The following is a 21,984-nucleotide window of genomic DNA, read 5'->3' as shown; positions in this document are numbered from 1 at the left end:
TGTACTTTAATAAAGAGTTCGACTTCGGGCAGTAACTATAATCTTTTGTCGCAATTCGATTGAAAAAGCAATGTTATTTCATCCAACCCCACACTCGTGCTGAAATAAAATTCTCCCGGACGCAGCAAGTGGTGTCATGAAACTTTTATTGTTGCTTCACTAATCTGTGGCGAAGCTCACTCACATCGAATGTAAACACCGTGAACAAGTTGAGGATTCATCGCACGGCGGTCTCCGCCGCCCTGAAATCTAGTCTAGGACCAAGGACTTTTGAGCGCACACTTGTCGACACCGAGAAACTAAAATGTTTTGATGGAGCTGCCTCGATCTCGTGTTCCCTTTCCCTTCGTAGTTGTTTTGAACAGGGTCGTGAATGCGTTAATTTCGTTCTCTCTATTTTTTTTGGCACAGGACTTAACGCTAATGAACAACACCTTAACTCTTCAATCAGTGAGTTCGTTCTGTAGCTTGCTCTATCGAAAGAAAGCCTGAACGAAGTTTCAATGATGCAGTGCAGATAGTCTCAGATGACAACTCCTTCCCCATATATATATATATGTATATAAATACTCAAGCTTGATAATAGTAATTTGCACAAAACTGCGAAAATACAAATATTTACGGAAAAAAGACGGAAACTCGGACCATAATACATTCTTTCAATAAAATATGTAATATCATAAAAAGACGTTTTGCCTTTGGCTCTTTATAGTTTTCTTCATAACACTGGAATGATCAAAAAGTGCAACGTAGTCTCACCACGGACTTCCGACTGGCAGAACTTTGATTTACAGTTGGTGAAATTAAGGGATCACTTCTGGACGGCCCCTCAGATTCTCTGCAGGCAGTAATCGTTCTCCGTGTCCAGGGAGCTGTTGTGTCCAGAGGAAGGATACAAATCCTTCTTCAGCATCCGGTTCACTATGTTGACCAGGACTTTCTTGTACTGTTGACGCAGCAGCGAGTAGACGAAAGGATCTGAAGCAGCTTTGGAGTAGGCGAGGCACTTACTGAGAACTCCCCAGTAGTGGTTCACAGTCACAAAGGGAAGCAGCTCGATCAACCTGTGAATGAGGGGAGGTTGGGGGATGGGGCGGGGGGCAGAAAACCAGACGGGCTTCGTTAATGATGTTTTAAAAGCCTGCAGTTTACATGCAATCAAATCGCCAGCGGGAACGCCACCTCTTTCCCATGAGATCATTGATAGAGGCCCTTGGGTCCTGTTGATCTATACCTGGATGTGTACTCTCACCCCAGCTTCCTCCCAGCCTCCTCCCATCTATACATATATCCTCTTCCCAGTCTTCCCAGATGGAAGGGGCACTGTGATCTTTCATTCCCACACAAGAAAATCCCTCTTCCCCAATTAGGGGATGCAATGGTATTAGCACCCTCTGCTTTTGAAACACAGGGATGCATGAGTTAGGCACAGGGAGAGTCCTACTCGAGTCTGCTCTGCTATTCAATACGATCTTGGCTAATCTTGACCTTCAACTCCATTTTCCTGCCCACTCCCCATATTCCTTAATTCTCTGGGAGACCAAAACTTTTCTAACCTGTAAATATGATGGAGAAACCAGAACCCTCTGGAGAATGACTTAGATTCACAACCCCTTTTAGTGAAATTATTTCTCGTTATCTCAGTCCTAAACAATTGGCTCCTTATCCTGAAAATGTGCCCTGTATTCTAGATTCCCCAGTAGCAGCAGAAACAATCTCTCCGCCTTCCAGCAGAGGGCAGTAGAGCGGAGCTGCTGATTGGCTATTGCGGGGAAAATTTGCATCAGTGCCTTGTGGTCACTGCATCCAGAAAGTGTACCTGAGCAAGACACCTGAGGTGTTCAAGTCAAGGCAAGCATCCAGCAGAGGGCAGTAGAGTGGAGCTGCTGATTGGCTGTTGCAGGGAAAATCTGCATAAGTGCCCGGCGGGACTTTCCTCTTTAAAAACTTACCTTGAAGAGTGACATCACAGCAAAGCAGTGACCTGATAGGCTGGTAAGGAAAGTGCTCCAATTAGCAGTAGCTGGGAGAAATTTAACTCTTCGTGTGTTGGTAAGTATTGTGATTGGTAAGTAAAATCTTTATTCCTTTCACTTATTCATTATTTGATATTATATTTGTAATCAGTTAAGGTAAAGCGTAAAAATGGCAGGAGATCCCAGACGCGTGTTATGCTCCTCGTGCTCAATGTGGGAGTTCAGGGACGCGGCCGATGCCCCTGACTATTTCATGTGCGGGATGTGTGTCCAGCTGCAGCTCCTGTTAGACCGCATGATGGCTCTGGATCTGTGGAAGGACTCACTTTGGAGCATTCACGATGCTGAGGAGGTCGTGGATAGCACGTTCTGTGAGTTGGTCACACCGCAGATTAGGATTGGTGAGGGAGACAGGGAATGGGTGACCAAAAGGCAGAGAAAGAGCAGGAAGGCAGTGCAGGTGTCCCCTGTGGTCATCGCCCTCCAAAACAGGTATACCGTTTTGGATACTGTTGGGGGAGATGACTCACCAGGGGAGGCAGTAGTAGCCAGGCTCATGGCACCATGGTTGGCTCTGCTGCACAGAAGGGCGGAAAAAAGACTGGCAGGGCTATAGTCATAGGGGATTCAATCATAATGGGAGTAGACAGGCGTTTCTGTGGGTGAAAACGAGACTCCCGAATGGTATGTTGCCTCCCAGGTACACGGGTCAGGGATGTCTCAGATCGGCTGCAGGACATACTGAAGAGGGAGGGTGAACAGCCAGTTGTCATGGTGCATATAGGCACCAACAATATAGGTAACAAACGGGATGAGGTCCTACAATCAGAATTTAGGGAGTTAGGAGATAAGTTAAGAAGTAGGACCTCAAAGGTAGTAATCTCAGGATTGCTACCAGTGCCATGAGACAGTCAGAGTAGAAATTCAAGAATAGTCAGAATAAATACGTGGCTTGAGAGATGGTGCAGGAGAGAGGGGCTCAGATTTTTGGGACATTGGAACCGGTTCTGGGGGCAGTGGGGCCATTACAAATTGGATGGTCTACACCTGGGCAGGACTGGAACCAATGTCCTAGGGGATGGGAACCAGATTAGGAAGTTAGAGGTCAGTAAAGAGGCAGCAACTGAAGCCAGTAAGGTACTAGATAATAAACTCAATGTGACTAAGGGGAAGAGTAGACATGGAAGAGATGATGAACGCAAAGGGAGAGGTGGTCTGAGGTGCAATTGTTTCAATGCGAGAAGTGTAGCAGGTAAGGCAGATGAACTTAGGCTTGGATTAGTACCTGGGAATATGATGTTATTGGTATTACTTAGACATGGTTGAGGGAAGGGAAAGACTGGCAACTAAATATCCCAGGATATAGATGCTTCAGGAGGGATAGAGAGGGAGGTAAAAGGGGTGGAGGAGTTGCATTACTGGTCAGAGATGATATCACAGCTGTGATTAAGGAGGACACGATGGAGGATTCGAGCACTGAGGCAATCTGGGTAGAGCTAAGAAATAGGAAGGGTGCAGTAACATTGTTGGGACTTTACTACAGGCCTCCCAAAAGCGAGCGTAAAGTAGAGGTACAAGTATGTAGACAGATTATAGAAATATGTAGGCGCAAAAGGGTGGTCGTGATGGGAGATTTTAACTTCCCCAACATTGAATGGGACTCACGCAGACATGGGGAGAATGTGCAAACTCCACACGGACAGTGACCCAGGGCCGGGATTCGAACCCGGGTCCTCAGTGCTAACTACTGCGCCACATGCCACCCGAGGATGAGAGTCTTTGACGACCGTGACATTCGTGCTGATACTAAGATTCTTGTGAAGTCATTCTCCACTCTTCTATTCAGCTCAGAAACTTGGACGACGTGCAGATGTGTGGGTTTCACCCCCACAACCCAAAGATATGCAGGTTAGGTAGATTGGCCACGCTAAATTGCCCCTTAATTGGGATAAAAAATAATTGGGTACTCTAAATTTATAGAACAAAAAGACTTTCATCCTTAGGCATCTGAAGGAGGTGCTCGTGGATTGGATACGATGTTGGATCTCCGCATTGATGTCCACCTTAGATGAGAGTTGGCTCCCAGGTAGGAGAAATGTTCTTCGGTAGGGTTTTTCCATTGAGCTGGGGGAACAGGTGTACTGTCATCAACATCAACATCAACATAGGGATTAGTTTAGCACAGTGGTCTAAACAGCTGGCTTGGAATGCAGAACAAGGCCAGCAGCGCGGGTTCAATTCCCGTACCGGCCTCCCCGAACAGGCGCCAGAATGTGGTGACTAGGGGCTTTTCACAGTATCTTCATTAAAGCCTACTTGTGACAAAACGTGATTATTATTATATTATTATTATCCTCCATGGCCTCAAAGTCATGGAGAGGTACCATCAATGCTGTCTGAGATGGATTCTCTGCACCAGCCGGGAAGGACAGGCATACCAACATCAGCATCTTTTTAGGTACAGGGGCTCAAACAGGTACCTTTTGAAAGTATTCAAATATTTAAACATATTTCATCTATAAGGAACTGAATAGAGTACACCTATGGAGAATACAGAGTAAAGTTTCAAAATTTGCTGATGGTACAAAACTTGAAGGTGTGTGGTAAACAGTAAGGATAGTACCACCCTACTGGATATAGGCAGGCTAGCAGAATGGGCAACTAAGTAGAAGATGGAATTTAGAAGTGTGCGATGATGATTTTGGTAGAAGCGAGAGGCAATACGGATTAAATGGTACAGTTCGAAAGAAAGTGCAGAGACTGAGGGACCTTGGGGTTCATGTGCATAGATCATTGATGGTATAGGATACATTTCAAGATTAATTAGAAGAGCATATGAGATATTGAACTCAATAGAAGTATCGACAAATGCAGGGAAGGTGCGCTGATCTTTTAGAAATTTCTGTTCAACCCAAAACTGGAGTGTAGGGTCCAGTCCTGGTCACCATACTATTGGAAGGATGTGAGGGTCCTGGAGAGGATACAGAGGAGATATGTCTGCTGGAATAGTCCCGGGGTAAGGACTTTTAGTTACAAGGTTTGGCTGGAGAGGATGTGATTCTCTTTGGAGAGAGGAGGTCTCTTACAGGTGTACAAGATTATGGCAGGTTTAGATAAGATAGAGGAAGTAATGCTGTTCCTTTAGTTGGTGCTACAAGGACTAAGAGAAAGAGATTTGAAGTTTCTGACAAGAGATGCAGGGGATGTTGTGAGAAAGAGATGTTTTACACAGCAAATGGTAATGACCTAGAACTCATGGCCTACAGGGGGTGGGCAAAGCAGAGATAATATTAGTTTCTGAAGGAAATGGGGTTGGTACTTTGAAAGAAGTAAACTTGTAGGACTACTGGGATAGAGCGGGAATGGCCTGACTAGATTACAGGTAGCTGGCATGATGCTGATGGGCTGAGAAACCTTCTTTTGTGTTGTTATGACTTTATGACAATGAAACTGTTAATTGGTTCTGTATAGTTTTCAAACGCCGTTTTCAGTGAGTTGAAATCAGGTTACTGGCAGGTGGTAGACTGGGCACTTTTGCTAAAAATGTTAAATTTTTCATCTTAATTCATTTTAACTGTACTAATAAATCTGCTGTGAGTTACTGCTTTTGAAAGAAATATTACTCAATGCAAGAAAAAAACAATCATATTCTAAAACACCGATTGCGCTAGTTCATGGAAGATTTTATATTTGGCAAGATGCAAATGAGTTTGCGTGAAACTTGAGCAGAAGTTAATTTAGCCAATTTGAGTGCAATTTGTGTCAGGATTGCCAATTTCACCCAAAGCGGAAACTTTAGAGTAGTCATTCCCTCTCAACAAATGTTGCCTGGACTGCTGTGTGTTTCTTGCTTCATCTGTGTCTATTTTGATTCGATTAATCTCCTGTCACATTTTACCTTCTGAGAATTGCTGTCAGCCTGGCAAGACAAGGCCAGCAATACCAAATAACAACAATATGGGCTAATGAATACTTCACACATTTTTAATTGGATTTAACAGATTCCAAGGAATCAGCCGATGAATCTCAAATTAAGTCATGATGAGGCTAGCAGCTTTCATCCAACTCATTTGATAGAACTTTTCAACAACAAAAATAACTTCTTCAATGTAGTAAGATGCCCCAAGGCCTTATCTAACAAACTCTTGACACTGAGTCACATAAGGAGATATTAGGTCAGAAGAAAAGGATTGTCTTAAAAGAGGAGAGGGGCATGGAGACATGGAAAGGTTTAAGAAGGAACATTCAGAGTTTACAGCCTTGTCAGATGAAAGCATAGCCACCAATATTGTTGTGATTAAAATCAGCAACATGCAAGATGCCCAAATTGACAAACACAGATATCCCAGAAGGTTGAGGGTTGGAGCAGGTTACTGAGCTGCTAATGGGCAAGGCCGTGATGGGATTTGAAAGCAAGGATGAATATTTTTAAATCAAGACATTGTTTAACAGGGAAACCAATACAGCTCGGCAAGCACAGGGGTGATAAGTAAACATGACTTGGCACAAGTGGGGAGACGGGCACCTGAGCTTTGGATGACCACATGTCTATGGAGGGTCGAATGTGGGAAGCCGGTCAGGAGAGCATTGGAATAATCAGGGTTAGAGGTTACAAAGAAAGGCATGGGTGGTAATTTCAGCAGCAAATGAGCTGACGCAAGGGCAGGGTTAAGGCAATGTTATGGAGGTGAAGATAGACTGCCTTAGTGATGGCATGATTATGTAGCCGGAAGCCATTCCAAGGTCAAAACAATGACAAAGATTCAGAACAGTCTGATTCAGCCTCAGAAAATTGCCACGGGTAAAGGATGGAGTCAGTGGCAAAAGTAAAACATTTTTTGGTGTAGGCCAAATACAATGGCCTTGGTCTTCCCAATATTTAGTTACAGGAAAGCTTCTCTGATACAATGGTGGATGACAGACAAGCAGTCAGACAATTTGGAGACAGATAAGGGCCATTTAGCTCAATTGGCTTATGCCTGTGTTTATTCTCCACATGGGCCTCTTTCCAACCCCCACCTTTGTTTAACCTTCTCAGATACCCTTCAATTCCTTTCTCCATTATGTGTTTTTCTACAGCTTTGCTATTTATCATAATTACTCACCATGGTGGATGTTCCACATTCCTACTTCTCTTTGGGTAAAGACATTTCTCTTGAATTCCTGATTAGATGTATTCAATATATTTTATCCATGGCCTCTAGTCTTAGTCTCTGCCAAAAGTGGAAACATTTTCTCCATATCTATCCCATCAATCCCTCTCATTATCTGACATACCTCCTTCAGATCACCCCTTAGAGAAATAAGCCCCAGCCTGTTCAATATTTCCCGATACTTACAACTGACACACATGTTCTCACATAGCATTGTGCTGATTTGATTCATAAACTGAGAAATGAGTTTAATTTTCATAGAATGACAGCACAATTGAAATGTTTTTCATCAATCTCATTATCTTTTTCCAGACTTGGAAATAAAGTAATGAGATACTAAGAAGAAATTATAAAGTGAACCTATTGCTCACAGTCTGGATTCTCCAGCTGTATTGAAACTTCAACAGTTCCATCACTCCGCCAAGTGGCTGCAGAGAGACAAAATCATCCTTCATTAGAACACACCAGAATTAATGCAACAAACCTTAACTTGATCAATTCAAACAAACCATTTTAGCATAAAGGAAGGTGGTTTTGGTTCTTGAACGTCAATCATTTCAGCTCCAGGACATCATTGCAGGAGTTCGTCAGTGTAACGTCCGAGACTGAACCATCTTCAGCTGCTTCATTAATGATCTCCTCGCCATCATCAGGTCAGAAGTGGGGATATTCGCTGATGATGGCACAATGTTCAGCACCATTTGCGACTCCTCAGATACCGAAGCAGTTCATGGCCATATGCAGTAAGACCCGGACAATATTCAGGCTTGGGATGATAAGTGGCAATAAGATTTGCACCACACAAGTGCCAGGCAGTGACCATCTCCAGCAAGAAAGAATCCAACCATCTCTTCTTGACATTCCATGACATTACCATTGCTGAATCACAAACTATCAACATCCTGGGGATTACCACTGACCAGCAATTGTACTGGACCAGCTATATAAATACTGTGGCTACAAGAACAGTTCACAGGCTGTGAGTTTTGTGGAGAGTAACTCACCTCCTGACTCCCATAGCCTAGCCCCCATCTTCAAGGCACAAGTCAGGAGTGCAATAGAATACTCTTCGCTTCCCTGGATGAGTGCAGTTCCAACAACACTCAAGAAGCTCAATCCCATTGAGGACAAAGCAGCCCGCTTGATTGTCATCCCATTCACCACAATAATCCACCCCATTCACTCCTTCCACCGTTGATATACAGTGGCCGCAGTATGTACCATTTACAAGATGCACTGCAGGAACTCACCAGAGCTCCTTAGACAGCAGCTGCCAAATCCGTGACCTGGCACACCTAGAAGGACAGGTCAGCAGATGCATGGAAACATCACCACCAGCAGGTTTCCAAACTATCCACTCACCATCCTGACTTGGAAATATATCGCCAATCCTTCACTGTCGCTGGGTCAAAATCCTGGAACTCCCTCCCTAACAGCAAAGTGGATGTACCAATGCCACATGAACTCAAGAAGGCAGCTCAACACCAACCTCTGGGCCAAATGCAGGCAAATGGGATTAGCTTAGATGGACTTTTTGGTTGGCATGGGCCAGTTTGGGCCGAAGGGCTTGTCTCCATGCCGTAGATTCTATGACTCTCAAGTGCAATTAGGGATCAACAATAAATGCTCAACTAGCCAATTGTGTCCACATCCATGAATGAATATAAATTAAAAATTCATATCAAAAGATATTAAAAAGTTTGTTTTTAAAAAAAATTATTCGTTTCTCAGAGTTACAAAGCCAATGTGCAGAGTGGTCAGGGCAAGCTCTTTATAAATCTGATTGTTTGCTCCAAAAAACAATTCAAATTCAAGTTGAATCCAAAACATGGTCCACAAAGAGAGACATACTAGATCCAATCTGACAAGAACGAGCATTACGCCTGATCTCACACATGATCCAACACTTAACAATAATAATCTTTACTAGTGTCACATGTAGGCTTACATTAACACTGTAATGAAGTTGCTGTGAACGCCTGTTCAGGTACACTGAGGGAGAATTCAGAATGTCCAATTCACCTAACAAGCATGTCTTTCGGCACTTGTGGGAGGAAACCGGAGCACCCGGAGGAAACCCATGCAGACACAGGGAGAAAGTGCGGACTCCGTACAGACAGTGACCCAAGCTGGGAATTGAACCCAGGTTCCTGGAGCTGTGAAGTAACACTTAATCTTAGCCAAAAGGCTGAGAAGCGATATTTTGATGGGAAAAGCAAATAACTTGCCACAATTCCAAATTCCTCAACAAATAAAAATTAATTATACTACAAATTCCATAACTTGAAGAGCATTGTTACTTTGTTGTATAAAGACAGCCTGTTACAATTGTCATGCAAGAATGCCTTTAAGAAATGGATGTGTAAGCAATGTACCTTTTAGAAAACAGTGATGTCAGAGAGTGGGTGGGGCTGGGCTTTAGGTCAGCCATTTTGCAGGGTTTTAGTTTCCGTTTAAAAGCAGTGTCTGTGTGTTTCCAGAGAGCTGCAAGTTTTGCAGTTTGGTTTTGCTGAGAGCAGCTAAAAGGTGCCTGGCTGGTTTTGCTGAGAGCAGTTTAAAAGTAGAAAGCAAGTCTCTGCCATTCTACAGAAAATATATATATCCTTTAACCTGATGTGATACTGTTTAAAGGTGTTAAGTATCTTGGAAGTTTGAAGGAACATTTTAAAGAGTTATTTACTGTTGCAATATTTTCTGAGTTATCTTTGAAGTAAGGGGTGTTAAGAGATCCAATAACAATTGGGGGCTCGAGGGGAATAAAAGTCTATCTATTGGATTGGCTTTTGTGAACTTACAGACAGTGAAGGATTGTTGCTTTTCCGGTGTGGTATTTTAGTTTAAGTGGGGAGAGTGTTGTGAACAATGGCTCTTTCAGAGGCTCAGAAGTTTTGGGGGTGGAGAATATCACACATAGTACTTTATGGGCAGAAACGAAACGCAGACTGTTAGATTTAGCAAGAACATTGCAGTTAACCTTACCTGATAAAATGCGAACAGATGAGGTAATTATGGCGGTGGTTAAGCATTTAAAGTTGCCTGAGATAGAGTTTGACTCATTGGAAATGGCAAAAATTCAGTTGCAAAATAAACAAATGGAACATGAGAAAGAATTAAAGCGGCTGGAATACGAGAGTGAGAGAGAGGAAAAAGAAAGAGAGAGAGAGGGAATAAAAAGAGAAAGAGAGAGAGAGGAAAAAGAAAAGGAAAGAGAAGAAAGGAGAAAAGAAAAAATAGCCCTAGCCAAACAAAAAGATAAAGAGAGGGAGTTTGAATTTCAGAAAAAGGCCATGAAATATGACAATCAGTTAAAATTGGCAGACATAAAGGGAAACGTACAGTTGGATGATAGTGATGAGGATAGTGAGAAAGAGCATCATAGTCAAAGGCTTGGTGGGAATCTATTTAAATATGTGCAAGCATTGCCAAGGTTTGATGAGAAGGAAGTGGAAGCCTTTTTCATTTCATTTGAGAAGGTAGCTAAACAAATGAAATGGCCACAGGACATGTGGGTATTACTGATTCAAACAAAGCTGGTAGGTAGAGCTAGTGAAGTGTTTGCATCACTACCGGAGGAGGTATCTGGAACGTATGAGGAGGTGAAGAAATCCATCTTAAGTGCATATGAGCTCGTGCCTGAAGCTTACAGACAAAGGTTTAGAAATTTAAGGAAAGAATTTGGTCAAACATACATGGAGTTTGAAAGGCTCAAACAGAGTCATTTTGATAGGTGGATAAGGGCTTTGAAAATAGACCAAACGTATGAAGCTCTCAGAGAAATTATACTTTAGGAGGAGTTTAAAAATTCAATTCCTCATGTCGTGAGAACTCATGTGGAAGAACAGAGTGTTAAACCTGTGAGATTAGCAGCAGAAATGGCAGATGATTATGAATTAGTTCATAAATCAAAGATTGGTTTCTAATATCAGTTTCAGCCGGAGAGGGATAGAAACTGGGGACATGAGAAATACTCAAGTGGTAAAGGTGATCTGATGGGAGACAATAAAGAAAGTGTACCTCAGACTAAAAAGGAAATCCAGGAGGGTGGAAAATAAATGAAAAGTTTCAGATGTTTTCACTGTAATAAACTAGGCCATGCAAAGTCACAGTGTTGGTGGTTGAAGAAAAGCACTGGGAAGGCTGATGTGGTAAAACAGGATAAGACAGTGGGGTTTGTTAGAATGGTAAAGGAAAGCCCAAGGGAAGCAAAGGAGGTGCAAATGATTGTACAGCCTGTTCAAGAAGTAATTGTTAAGAAGGTGCCAGATGTCTTTAAAGAATTTACTTGTGTGGGTAAAGTTTACTCATGTGTATCAGGAGGAGCAGGTAAAGAAGTCACAATTTTAAGAGATACAGGGGCTAGTCAATCTTTAATGGTAAGAGATGAGGAATTATGTAGTTTGGGAAGAATGTTGCCAGAAAAGGTGGTAATATGTGGAATTCAGGGTGAGAGGAGTAGTGTTCCATTGTATAAGGTAAGGTTGGAAAGTCCAGTGAAGAGTGGTGAAGTGGTAGTAGGAGTAAGAGATAAACTATCTTGTCCAGGAATACAGTTTATCTTTAGTTCAGGAAAATTGGCAGAGTTACAACAGAAAGATGTAGAAATAGAACGGAGATATCAGAAAGCATATACGGAAGAGGAATCTGACAGTATACCAGAGTGTTATTGCCGTAAAAGTGATGTCTCGATGAGAAAATGGAGACCTGTACATATGCAGGCGGATGAAAAGTGGGCATTAGTTCATCAAGTAGTTTTGCCGGTAGGGTATAGAAAGGAGGTGTTGCGAGTTGCACATGAGGTACCAGTGGGTGGTCATTTGGGAATAAGGAAAACTCAAGCTAAAATCCAGAAACATTTTTAATGGCCTGGACCACATAAAGATGTAGTTAAATTTTGTCAATCATGTCACACATGTCAAGTGATAGGGAAACTTCAAGCAGTGATAAAACCAGCGTCCTTAATACCCATTCCAGCATTTAGAACATAGAACATAGAACAATACAGCGCAGTACAGGCCCTTCGGCCCACGATGTTGCACCGAAACAAAAGCCATCTAACCTACACTATACCATTATCATCCATTTGAGGAACCTTTCACAAGGGTCCTAAATGATTTTGTCGGACCGCTTCCTAAAACAAAAAGTGGCAATCAATATCTTTTGACTATAATGGATGTGTCTACTAGGTTTCCAGAGGTCATTCCTGTACGTAATATTACAGCTAAAAGGATTGTGGAGGAGTTACTTAAATTCTTTACTAGATATGGACTACCCACAGAAATACAATCAGATCAAGGAACAAATTTTACTTCAAAGTTATTCAAAGAAGTTATGGATAGCTTAGGAATAAAATAATTTAAATCAACTGCGGACCATCGAGAATCGCAGGGAGCATTAGAAAGGTGGCATCAGACATTAAAGACAATGTTGAGGGCGTATTGTCAAGATTATCCACAGGATTGGGATAAAGGAATTCCATTCGCATTGTTTGCAATTAGGGATGCACCTAATGAGTCTACCAAATTTAGTCCTTTTGAACTAATTTTTGGTCATGAGGTAAGAGGACCACTTAAATTGATCAAGGAGAAATTGGTGGGTGAGAAATTGGAAATTACACTATTGGATTACGTGTCAAATTTTAGGGAACGATTAAATAGAGCAGGTGAATTGGCGAGACACCATTTGAAAGTTGCCCAAAATGTGATGAAACGGGTAGTGGACAAGAAATCCAAAGTTCGTAGTGTTGCCAGTGGGGATAATGTTTTATGTTGTTGCCACTGGTAGAGGAACCTTTAAAAGCTAGGTTTTGTGGACCGTATCAGATTGAAAGGAAATTAAGTGAGGTGAATTATGTGGTAAAAACACCAGATAGAAGGAGGACTCACCAAGTGTGTCCTGTGAATATGCTTAAAAGGTACTTTGAAAGGGAAGGAGAGAAAAAGGAAGTTTAATGATTCTAACTCAAAGTGATGAACCAAATCCAGTTGACTGTGAATTTGACATACCTCAAATTGAATTGGAAAATGAGGATGTTCTCAAAAATTGGGATGAATTGTTAAGTTACCTTCCAGAGGAAAAACAAACTGACCTGAAAGAGTTATTGATATCACATGGGCAGGTTTGTAGAGATAAATTGGGAAGTACTAAAATGGCTATACATGATGTAGATGTGGGAAATGCTGTTCCTATCAAACAACATTCACATAGACATAATCCTCTATAATTGGTACAGGTTAACAGAGAGATTGAGAGTATGCTGAAGAATGGCATAATTGAAGTGGGTTGCAGCCAATGGAGCTCACCCATAGTGATGGTACCTAAACCAGACGGTACCCAACGGTTGTGTGTGGACTACAGAAAGTTGAATGCAGTTACAAGAACGGACTCTTATCCTATCCCACGTTTGAAGGATTGCATTGAGAAAGTGGGACAATCTGCTTTTATTTCCAACTTCCAGACATGGAAAGAACCTTTAAAACATCGCAAGGAGTTCTTCGATCGACTTCAGGTGGCTGGTTTGGTGATGAACCTAGCCGAAAGTGAATTTGGAGATGCCCGAATCACTTTCCTTGAGGAGTTTCCAATACCCTCAAGACGAAGGAAGGTAATGCGATTTCTTAGCATGAGTGAATTTGATCGAACAGCTGTACAAATGTTTTGTGGCATGATTACTCCACTGATGGACTTGCGAAAGAAACCTAAAAAATTTCAAGGGGCAGCGGACTTTCAACAGGCATTTGACTGTCTGAAAGCTGTGATCATCAATGCTCCTGTATTGGAGGATTGCAAGGGACTCTGTGGTCAGATTGAACTAAAGTATCTGATTCTAAAGAGAAATGCCGAGGAGTAGAGGAATGGATGGATCGTGCAGAGACTTTGTTCAAAAAGACTGTCAATCGAGAAGGATTTCGGTTGGAGGAAGAAGAGCAAAGAAAAATGGACTATATTATTATACCCTGTTTGCCTGCATTGCTTTTTTTAAAAACAAAAAAGTATGTTTACTGTGTACATTTCTCAGTGGATGGTGCAAAAGTGAAAAATGAAACCATCTTGAAGTTGATGGATTTTTTTTCTTGGGGGGAGGTGTCATGCAAGAGTGCCTTTAAGAAATGGATGTGTAAGCAATGTACCTTTAAGAAAACAGTGATGTCAGAGAGTGGGTGGGGCTGGGCTTTAGGTCAGCCATTTTGCAGGTTTTTAGTTTCAGTTTAAAAGCAGTGTCTTTGTGTTTCCAGAGAGCTGCAAGTTTTGCAGTTTGGCTTTGCTGGGAGCAGCTAAAAAGTGCCTGGCTGGTTTTGCTGAGAGCAGTTTAAAAGTAAAAAGCCAGTTTGCGACAGTCTCTGCCATTCTACAGAAAAAATATATATATCCTTTAACCTGATGTGACACTGTTTAAAGGTGTTAAGTATCTTGGAAGTTTGAAGAAACATTTTAAAGAGTTATTTACTGTTGCAATATTTTCTGAGTTATCATTGAAGTAAGGGGTGTTAAGAGATCCAATGTTTATGTAAGATGTTAAGTTGAGTTCATGGAATAAACAGTGTTTTGTGTTTAAAAACCCACGTGCCCATAATTGTAATCCCACACCTAGGGAAAAAGCTGTGTGCTCGGAAAAGCAACAAATCCATTAAAGGGGGAGGTTGGTTGAACTCCATGATACATTTTGGGGTTCTGAAAAGCCTCGCCCATAACACAATACAGATTGCATTCAAGCAGCAATATTACCTTGAAAAATATAATTGCAACGATTACTATGGTGTGACTGTCAGAAAATAAATTCTGAGCCTTTTCAATTATCTTTGCCAGCAAGAGACAACCCTCCTGTAAACTTAAATAAATTGAATGTACGGAAATGTGAGCCTTTCAAAGCTTAGATTTAACATGCCCTGACAAAACCAAACAAAGTCAAACTTGGTTTCTGTTTTTATTTTGTGACCTGCACTCCCCTAATGCACAGATTTTAAAGTAAGGACCTGATCATCCATTACTGTAACTTACCTCAGAACATGGCAATGAACAGCTAGTTTAACTAGCTTACTCTATTTTATAAAAGGAAATCACTGCAGATGCTGGAATCTGAAACAAAAACAGAAAATGCTGGACAATCTCAGCAGGTCTGATAGCATCTGTGGACAGAGAACAGAGCTAACATTTTGAGTCTGGATGACTCTCTGTGGAAGCAACGTTCTCGCTCCACAGATGCTGTCAGGCCTGCTGAGATTGTCCAACATTTTCTGTTTTTGCTCTATTTTGTGTTTCTACAGCACAGTGTTCGAATAACTATCTAAGTTACTGCTCTAATATGTCTTACTCAAAGATTATGTTCCCCAACTTGTGGTGATGCCGGCATTGGACTGGGGTGAGCACAGTAAGAAGTCTTCCAACACCATGTTAAAGTCCAATAGGTTTGTTTCCAATCGCTAGCTTTCGGAGCACAGCACCTTCCTCAGATTCACCCGAGGAAGGAGCTGTGCTCGGAAAGCTAGTGATTCAAAAGAAACCTGTTGGACTTTAAACTGGTGTTGTAAGACTTCTTACTATGTTCCCTAACTTGATTGGTCAAATATTGAGAAAAGAAGCTGAGATAAGTGCCGAGTATGTTCTTATCAGCGTCCTGGACAACCTGCTGAATGGAGAATGTAATATTGATCTCAAGTTGCTGGGCTGTTCCATCATTGCTCCACGTTGTGAAAACAATATGGTTCTGAAGCCTTGTCGGTATGCTTATAAGGCACTGAAAAGAGACTGTCAGCATTCATTTGAACTGATTCAAATGGCATGGCCATATTCCATGGACTGCGATCGGTTTTCGTCAGTGAAGAGGAGGGTTGTTATGACCCAACAGGAAAATACAAAGGTAGGTAACTAACTTTGTTTGAGACTGGACATCACACTGTGAAACCTAGTCTGTATATTTTCAGTAAGAAGCTATAATTAACTGAAAGAGTGTTCTTCCTATCACACCGAGAGATATTCTGTTCCCAACACAACACTTTGCAAAGTTGATTCAGATGAAAACTGATAGAACTTACACCACCCAAAGAGTCAATGGTAACTGCCCTGTAGTGTTGGACCCTGCATCAGGATAATTGTCATCTGACCTGGTACTGACAGAATCGCATTGGATGTCCATCTTACACACTGCTCATTTTTACTTTTTAATAAAGATTGGATTAGGTTAAAATAACCTCAAAGAAGAGAAAGAATCCATGTTTAATCCCTCTCTTCCTGATTTAGCTGATTTCCGGTGGGGGGGAGGGAGTGCTGTAGGAGGCAGTCTCCGAACTATTAGGTTAGAGAGAGGAACAGAAATAGCCAGCATTCCTGGTCTGGTCGTTAATACAGTGAGTCAAGCTGCAAGCATCTGTGTGTGGATGTTAGTCGAGGACAGGCTCGCGTTTGTTTGTGATACCCCGAATACCGTCTAGTCTAACACCCGGCAGTTTGCATCTGATCCTCCGCATGTTATTGTAAATGTGTGTGTGTGACAAGTGATTTACGCCGTGCTCACACATCCATTTCGCATCAGTTGAAGCTTTTTGTTCTCTTGGGCGGACGGATGGATCAAACTGAACCGCGATTGACATAATCTGTTAAGAATGTTTTCTGGTCGGCTCCTACTTTCTGAGAGATAACGCATGAGGCAAAAGTTTTGTGGTCCATGTTGCTTTTGGCAGGGCCGGGTAAAAGGCAGGCAGGGTCGATGCGTGCTATCATTATGGGTTGTGGGAAGGGACCACATTGCACATTCATTGACACCTTGCAAATCATTCCCCAAGGCATGTATCACTCCGGGATGCAGCTTGCTGTTTTGCAATGAACTTAGCTGAATTAGCATTTATGCATGAATTAACTATTTGCATGCATGCCTAGAAAGTAGATAATATTAACTAAATAATCACATGGTGATTACATTGCTAGTCAGTAAACGACGGAATATGTCATGTAAACCTATTTGGATCACATGGCACAGTTCCTTGCTTAAATGTTAATGGGATAGTGATGAATTGCAATTAAGGCGTTCAAATAATTGCTCGTTCTGGTTCTTGGGTGCCATAGTGCGGTATTTACTTTGGAGTGGAGTTTCAGTGTTATTGACACATCTTCAGGACGTGCAATTTCAGACACGGGGACAACCGGCACGTATTGACGGCGCACTTCTGCACACTTGAATGAAGTTTCTTGTAACTTTCACAGGCGGGTTGTTTGTTTAACAGATCAGAATAAGCGATGGGTTCTTTGCGGGGGGGGGGGGGGGGGGGAGCGGGGACGATCATTCCTGTTAACTTGGACATGCTTTACTGGTTTGGACGTGTGCGCCAATGACGGAATACTGTCCCGGGATTGCACAACCGCTGTGGCGAATTCTGGTGCTTAGATTATTTCATTGTGCATTAACCCCGCTTCCACCCCCCCCCCCCCCCCGCGTCCCCCAGCCCCACCTTTCCCTAACACATTCTTATTTCTGATATGTCTTAATTAAATTGAATTATTTCTCGTTCTGAACCAGAAAATCTCATTTGTTTGGCAAACTAACGACATCTGAAGTGCATTTTTTTTACCTGGTTATAATATATGGAGCAAAACAGACAATAAACGACCCTATAAAAATGCTGATCTTCTTGGTTGCACGTTGTCTTCTACTTTTTTGCTCCGCGAGGCAACGCTGTTTCACACTGAAAGGAGAAGAAAAGCAGCGCTTAGTTTCACACTGTGCCGAGGTACACCTTATGCAGGGCCCTCCCCGGGGCTCTCACCACCGTGAAAACAATCACTTGAGTAAACATCGCGTTTTACTTCGTCTTGCTCGTTTGAACAAAGAAAAATATCCAGTCAGTGGGACGAGATGCAATAAAAGCCCCCCCAGAAATTTTAATCAAACGCTATCACGCCTAACTGTAACAGCATTGCTGCCTTAATTCGACATGACTGTGTTTCCAAGCCAGTGGTGTTGCTCGGTGTGACAACTCGGCGAACAATCCGGGGAACATTCCAAATGTGTCTCAGACGCAAAATGAAGCAAAATCGTTTGTAAAACCAAATTGCTTTCGATTCCCCAACTTCCCCTCCTCAATCTGGGGTGGCGGGGGTGGAGGGGGGAGACGCAAGTTAACACAAAAGTACGATATCAAATACGGTCAAAGGAAACAAAGGCACCAATCTACTAAGATACTTCGTTATGGCACGCTGTGCACACACATATAAATAAAATAGCAATCATATAAATTTGGGGTCTAAATCAGCAAACGTTGAATGTTAATTTTCTGTTCGGAAAGGTTAAGATAAGAACTTCATCGCCTCGGACACGCTGCCTGAATGGTTGGTAGAAGCAGATGCGATAGTAACTAGGGGATTTGATATATTCCTGTAAAGGAAACAAGAAACATTGTGGGCTGGAGAGAAAGTGCGGGAGATCTGGCTAATTAGCTCTTTCAATTAACCGGCACAGGGACGATGGGCCGAATGGCCTCCTACTAAAGGAGACAACACAGGAATGGACCGAATCGCCTCCTACTATGGAGAAAAGGCGCCAGCACAGAAAGAATGGGCCGAATGGCCCCGCTTTCTGTCGCGTAAATGGGCGAACGGACCGAAAGGCCTCCTTCTAGAAAAGTTTACAAAATGCATTAACCTTATTTGCTAACAAGACGCCAGACAGAAGGGGATTGTTGTATAGGACCTCGAAGCTCCCCTGGAACACAGAGGTGTTTGTGTTCAAGTCAAACAAAACACGTTTAGTTCACTTGAATTGCATTTCGCAAAACCCTCACCGTCTTCAATAGTTACGGTGCCCACATCATAGAAATCCGGTTGCAACAGACTTTCAAAAACAAAGTTTGAGAAGTCAGCCGGCATTACCTGGGGTGGATATCCACCAGTAAAACCAAAGTCTGCATGGTGATAATGTCGATTCTTCTGCAATGAAAGCGTGCAACCTTCAGAACCTTCAGATATGTAAAGCACAATATTACGAGGGAAAGCATGAAGCTGGTGGCGTGAAAGACAATGGTGAACACTGTAAACTGTCTCCTCTCCACTTGCTCCGGCAGATGCATCGTACATGATGCGTAGATGTTATTGAAACCGAGCCAGGTGAAGAAAAGTGCCACCACCGGGAAAGTGAGAGAGTGGACCCAAGTGTAGCTCATCATAAGCACGGCATCCTTGTACCTCATCTTGCTGGCATAGCTCAAGGGGAAAACCACGGCAATCCACTTGTCAATGCTTAACGCTGCCATGCTCAGCATTGTGTTCGTGGTGAGAAATGTTTCTAAAAACCCAACAGTTTGACAGATGCAATCGCCAAATGGCTGCTGTTTTTTGACAATCCCCAGCAATGTCGCTGGCATATTCAAAACGGTGAGGAGCACATTGCAGAAGGACAAGTTAACGATAAATATGCCCGGCACTTGCTTGCGGATGTCGGAGCTGTAGATGAAGCATATCAACACCAGCAAGTTAGACAACAAGGAGACGATCAGCACCACAACGATGAACAGCACCAGAAGAACTTCTGCCAAGTCCATCTCTCAAAGGGTCGCCTTAGAGCAACAGGTCAAAACCCATCCTTTAATCTGGAGAGAGAAAAACATCAATTGGTACATCAGCACCGCCACGAATAACCTTTCCCGAAGCTCGTTGTCTCTTCTCGCGCTCAACAGATGCCCAAGGAAGCGGAGCTGTCCGAAGTCCCGGAGCCGCTTGGAGGAGGGAGTCGTGAAGAGTTGAGAAGGTGGAAATGTTGCTGGAATAAAGTGGCGTTAACCTCCGTCCCTGCACTATTCATCAGTGCAGCCGGCTCCCTGTAACAAGGACTTCAGCACCGCCCAGCCGACCAGCTTCTCCTGCTCAAGCTTCAACCTCCCCTCCACAGCCCTCCACTGAGCCAACTAGTGTTGCTCTCCCCCCGAAATAGACAGCGGTTGTCACCTTCCCATCAGCAGCTCCGTCCAACAACACCGCTCGAGTCATGCGCAGAGGGACTCTCGGTATCAAACTGAACAGCATTGCAGTGAGGCTGAGACAGAGAGAGAGAGAGAGAGAGCTCCTTGTCTTCTTCCAAAGTGGAAGAGGGATTCTCCTGAAGACTGCTCGCCAAGTCAGGGTGGCGCCTTGTGCCCTGTCTCCTCATAGGAGTTGTCTTATTTCCATGCCAGCCGTGACGTTCTGCAGTCTTAGCAGCGCCGCTCAAGCACAAGTTGACGGCGATATCATTCAACCAGCAGTGTTAACTCTTTGAGCAAGCACAGGGGCAAGCGCGCGAACAAGGGGGAATTCTGGCGGAGGGTGTGCTTTCGCTCGTTCAGTTCAAACAAAAAAAGTAAAAGAAACCATTGAATGGCAACCGAGCATTAAGAAACAATAAGTTCACAATGCCCACCTGTTTCTGTTGCCTTGCATCAACTGGTGGTAGTGGGGGGGGGGGGGGGGTGAATGAATGTTTTGCTGCCGAATCATTGTAACTGTTGACATTCTCACAACCGTATACTGAAATGTGTGGTGTCACCTCATTGACTGTAATCTGCATGCTGCATTAAAACACTGCAAATTAAATCTGCTTCAGTGATTGGCAGCCATACATCTAACTACAGCCAGGAACATATACTTGTTTTGGATTGCAGCCCTCTTACGCAATATCAATTTGATTTGACTACAATAGCACTGTGAGGGTAAGGGTAAGGGAGTAATCGGCTTGTTTAGGACGGTGCACTAGTGGATTATTCTGAAATGCGCAGGAAGGTCATGTTAGAATGATTGGCTGCAACAGATGATGTGAAATTCTAAAGGAACCCTTTTATTGGGGCCAATGACCTTTTCCTTTTGTCAAGGTATTTGCATTGTGGTGCACATTTTCAAATATATTGATTGCCTGGAGGCAATATTTTCTGTTTCATAACTCCGCCAGTAATTCCGACACAATTGAGCGTGTTGTTGTGATTAACATGCATGGAAAATATAATGCCTATTGAGTTAAATGTTGAAGCAAACATGATTCAATTCAACTGCAATTGAGAAAAAAAACACAAGAGCCTGCAAAGTTAATTAACATTGTAATATCTGCAGATATTATTTAAAATAGCAATTTTCGGTTTTCACGTTGATTATTGATGTGTTGGACTGACATTCATGCGATTGATATCTCCACTGTTACAGGGGCAGTTTTCAAATTAACTTCATTTATAAAGGGCATAATGTAACGTTTTCAAAATAGGTCACATTCTTTGAGAAGATAAGTGAGCAATACATACCTCTGAAGTAATTATACTTAATTCAGCAAAGTCATTTTGCATTTATCTGAGGCTCTTCATTTCTTATTTTATAGTTGATCGTGTTTAATAGATTTCTTATTGAAAGAAAAACGATCATTGATTTTTTTCTATCTATCTGTCTGTTTATCTATCTATCTATATATCTATCCATCCATCTATCTATCTATGTCTAACTATCTCTGTCTCTATACAACTTGCATTTATATTGAACACAGCCAAATGATCTAAGGTGCTTCACAGGAGTATTAGCAAACAAAATGCCACACCAATCCATATAAGCAGCTAATAGATGACCTGAAGATTGCCCAAAGAGGTAGGTTTTAACGAATGTCAGAAAGTAGGAGTGGTGGAGAGGCTGAGGGTTGGAATTGCAGAGCTGAGAGCCTAGGCAAGTGAAGGCATAACTGCCATTGGCGGAATAATTAAAATCAAGGATGCACGGCATGGGCAGCACGGTAGCATTGTGGATAGCACAATTGCTTCACAGCTCCAGGGTCCCAGGTTCGATTCCCGGCTTGGGTCACTGTCTGTGCAGAGTCTGCACATTCTCCCGTGTGTGCGTGGGTTTCCTCCGGGTGCTCCGGTTTC

The 21,984-nt window shown here is 42.7% G+C and overlaps 1 protein-coding gene across 1 annotated transcript; it reads right to left on the bottom strand.

Annotated features, from left to right (window-relative positions):
• Positions 1 to 829: 829 nt before the first annotated feature.
• On the bottom strand, positions 830 to 20,205 carry gpr78b (G protein-coupled receptor 78b). The gene is made up of 3 exons (XM_072495920.1): positions 18,986 to 20,205; positions 17,689 to 17,802; positions 830 to 1,064 (listed from the first exon to the last, which is right to left on the bottom strand). The coding sequence occupies exons 1-3, from the start codon at positions 19,651 to 19,653 to the stop codon at positions 830 to 832; spliced, it is 1,017 nt and encodes a 338-aa protein (XP_072352021.1). The 5' UTR covers positions 19,654 to 20,205.
• Positions 20,206 to 21,984: the final 1,779 nt, after the last annotated feature.

This window comes from Scyliorhinus torazame, chromosome 3 (genome assembly GCF_047496885.1).
Source record: "Scyliorhinus torazame isolate Kashiwa2021f chromosome 3, sScyTor2.1, whole genome shotgun sequence".
Taxonomy (NCBI): domain Eukaryota; kingdom Metazoa; phylum Chordata; class Chondrichthyes; order Carcharhiniformes; family Scyliorhinidae; genus Scyliorhinus; species Scyliorhinus torazame.
The sequence above is the reverse complement of the archived record's forward strand: the minus strand, read 5'-3'. Positions and strand labels throughout refer to the sequence as shown.

Excerpts from the sequence above, each read along its gene's own strand:
- gpr78b (XM_072495920.1), bottom strand. The coding sequence starts at position 19,653 with ATGGACTTGGCAGAAGTTCTTCTGGTGCTGTTCATCGTTGTGGTGCTG. Across the intron at positions 17,803-18,985 it reads CTGGTGGATATCCACCCCAG|TGTGAAACAGCGTTGCCTCG; the intron begins GTAATGCCGGCT and ends TTCTCCTTTCAG. Across the intron at positions 1,065-17,688 it reads GCTCCATATATTATAACCAG|GTTGATCGAGCTGCTTCCCT; the intron begins GTAAAAAAAATG and ends CCTCATTCACAG.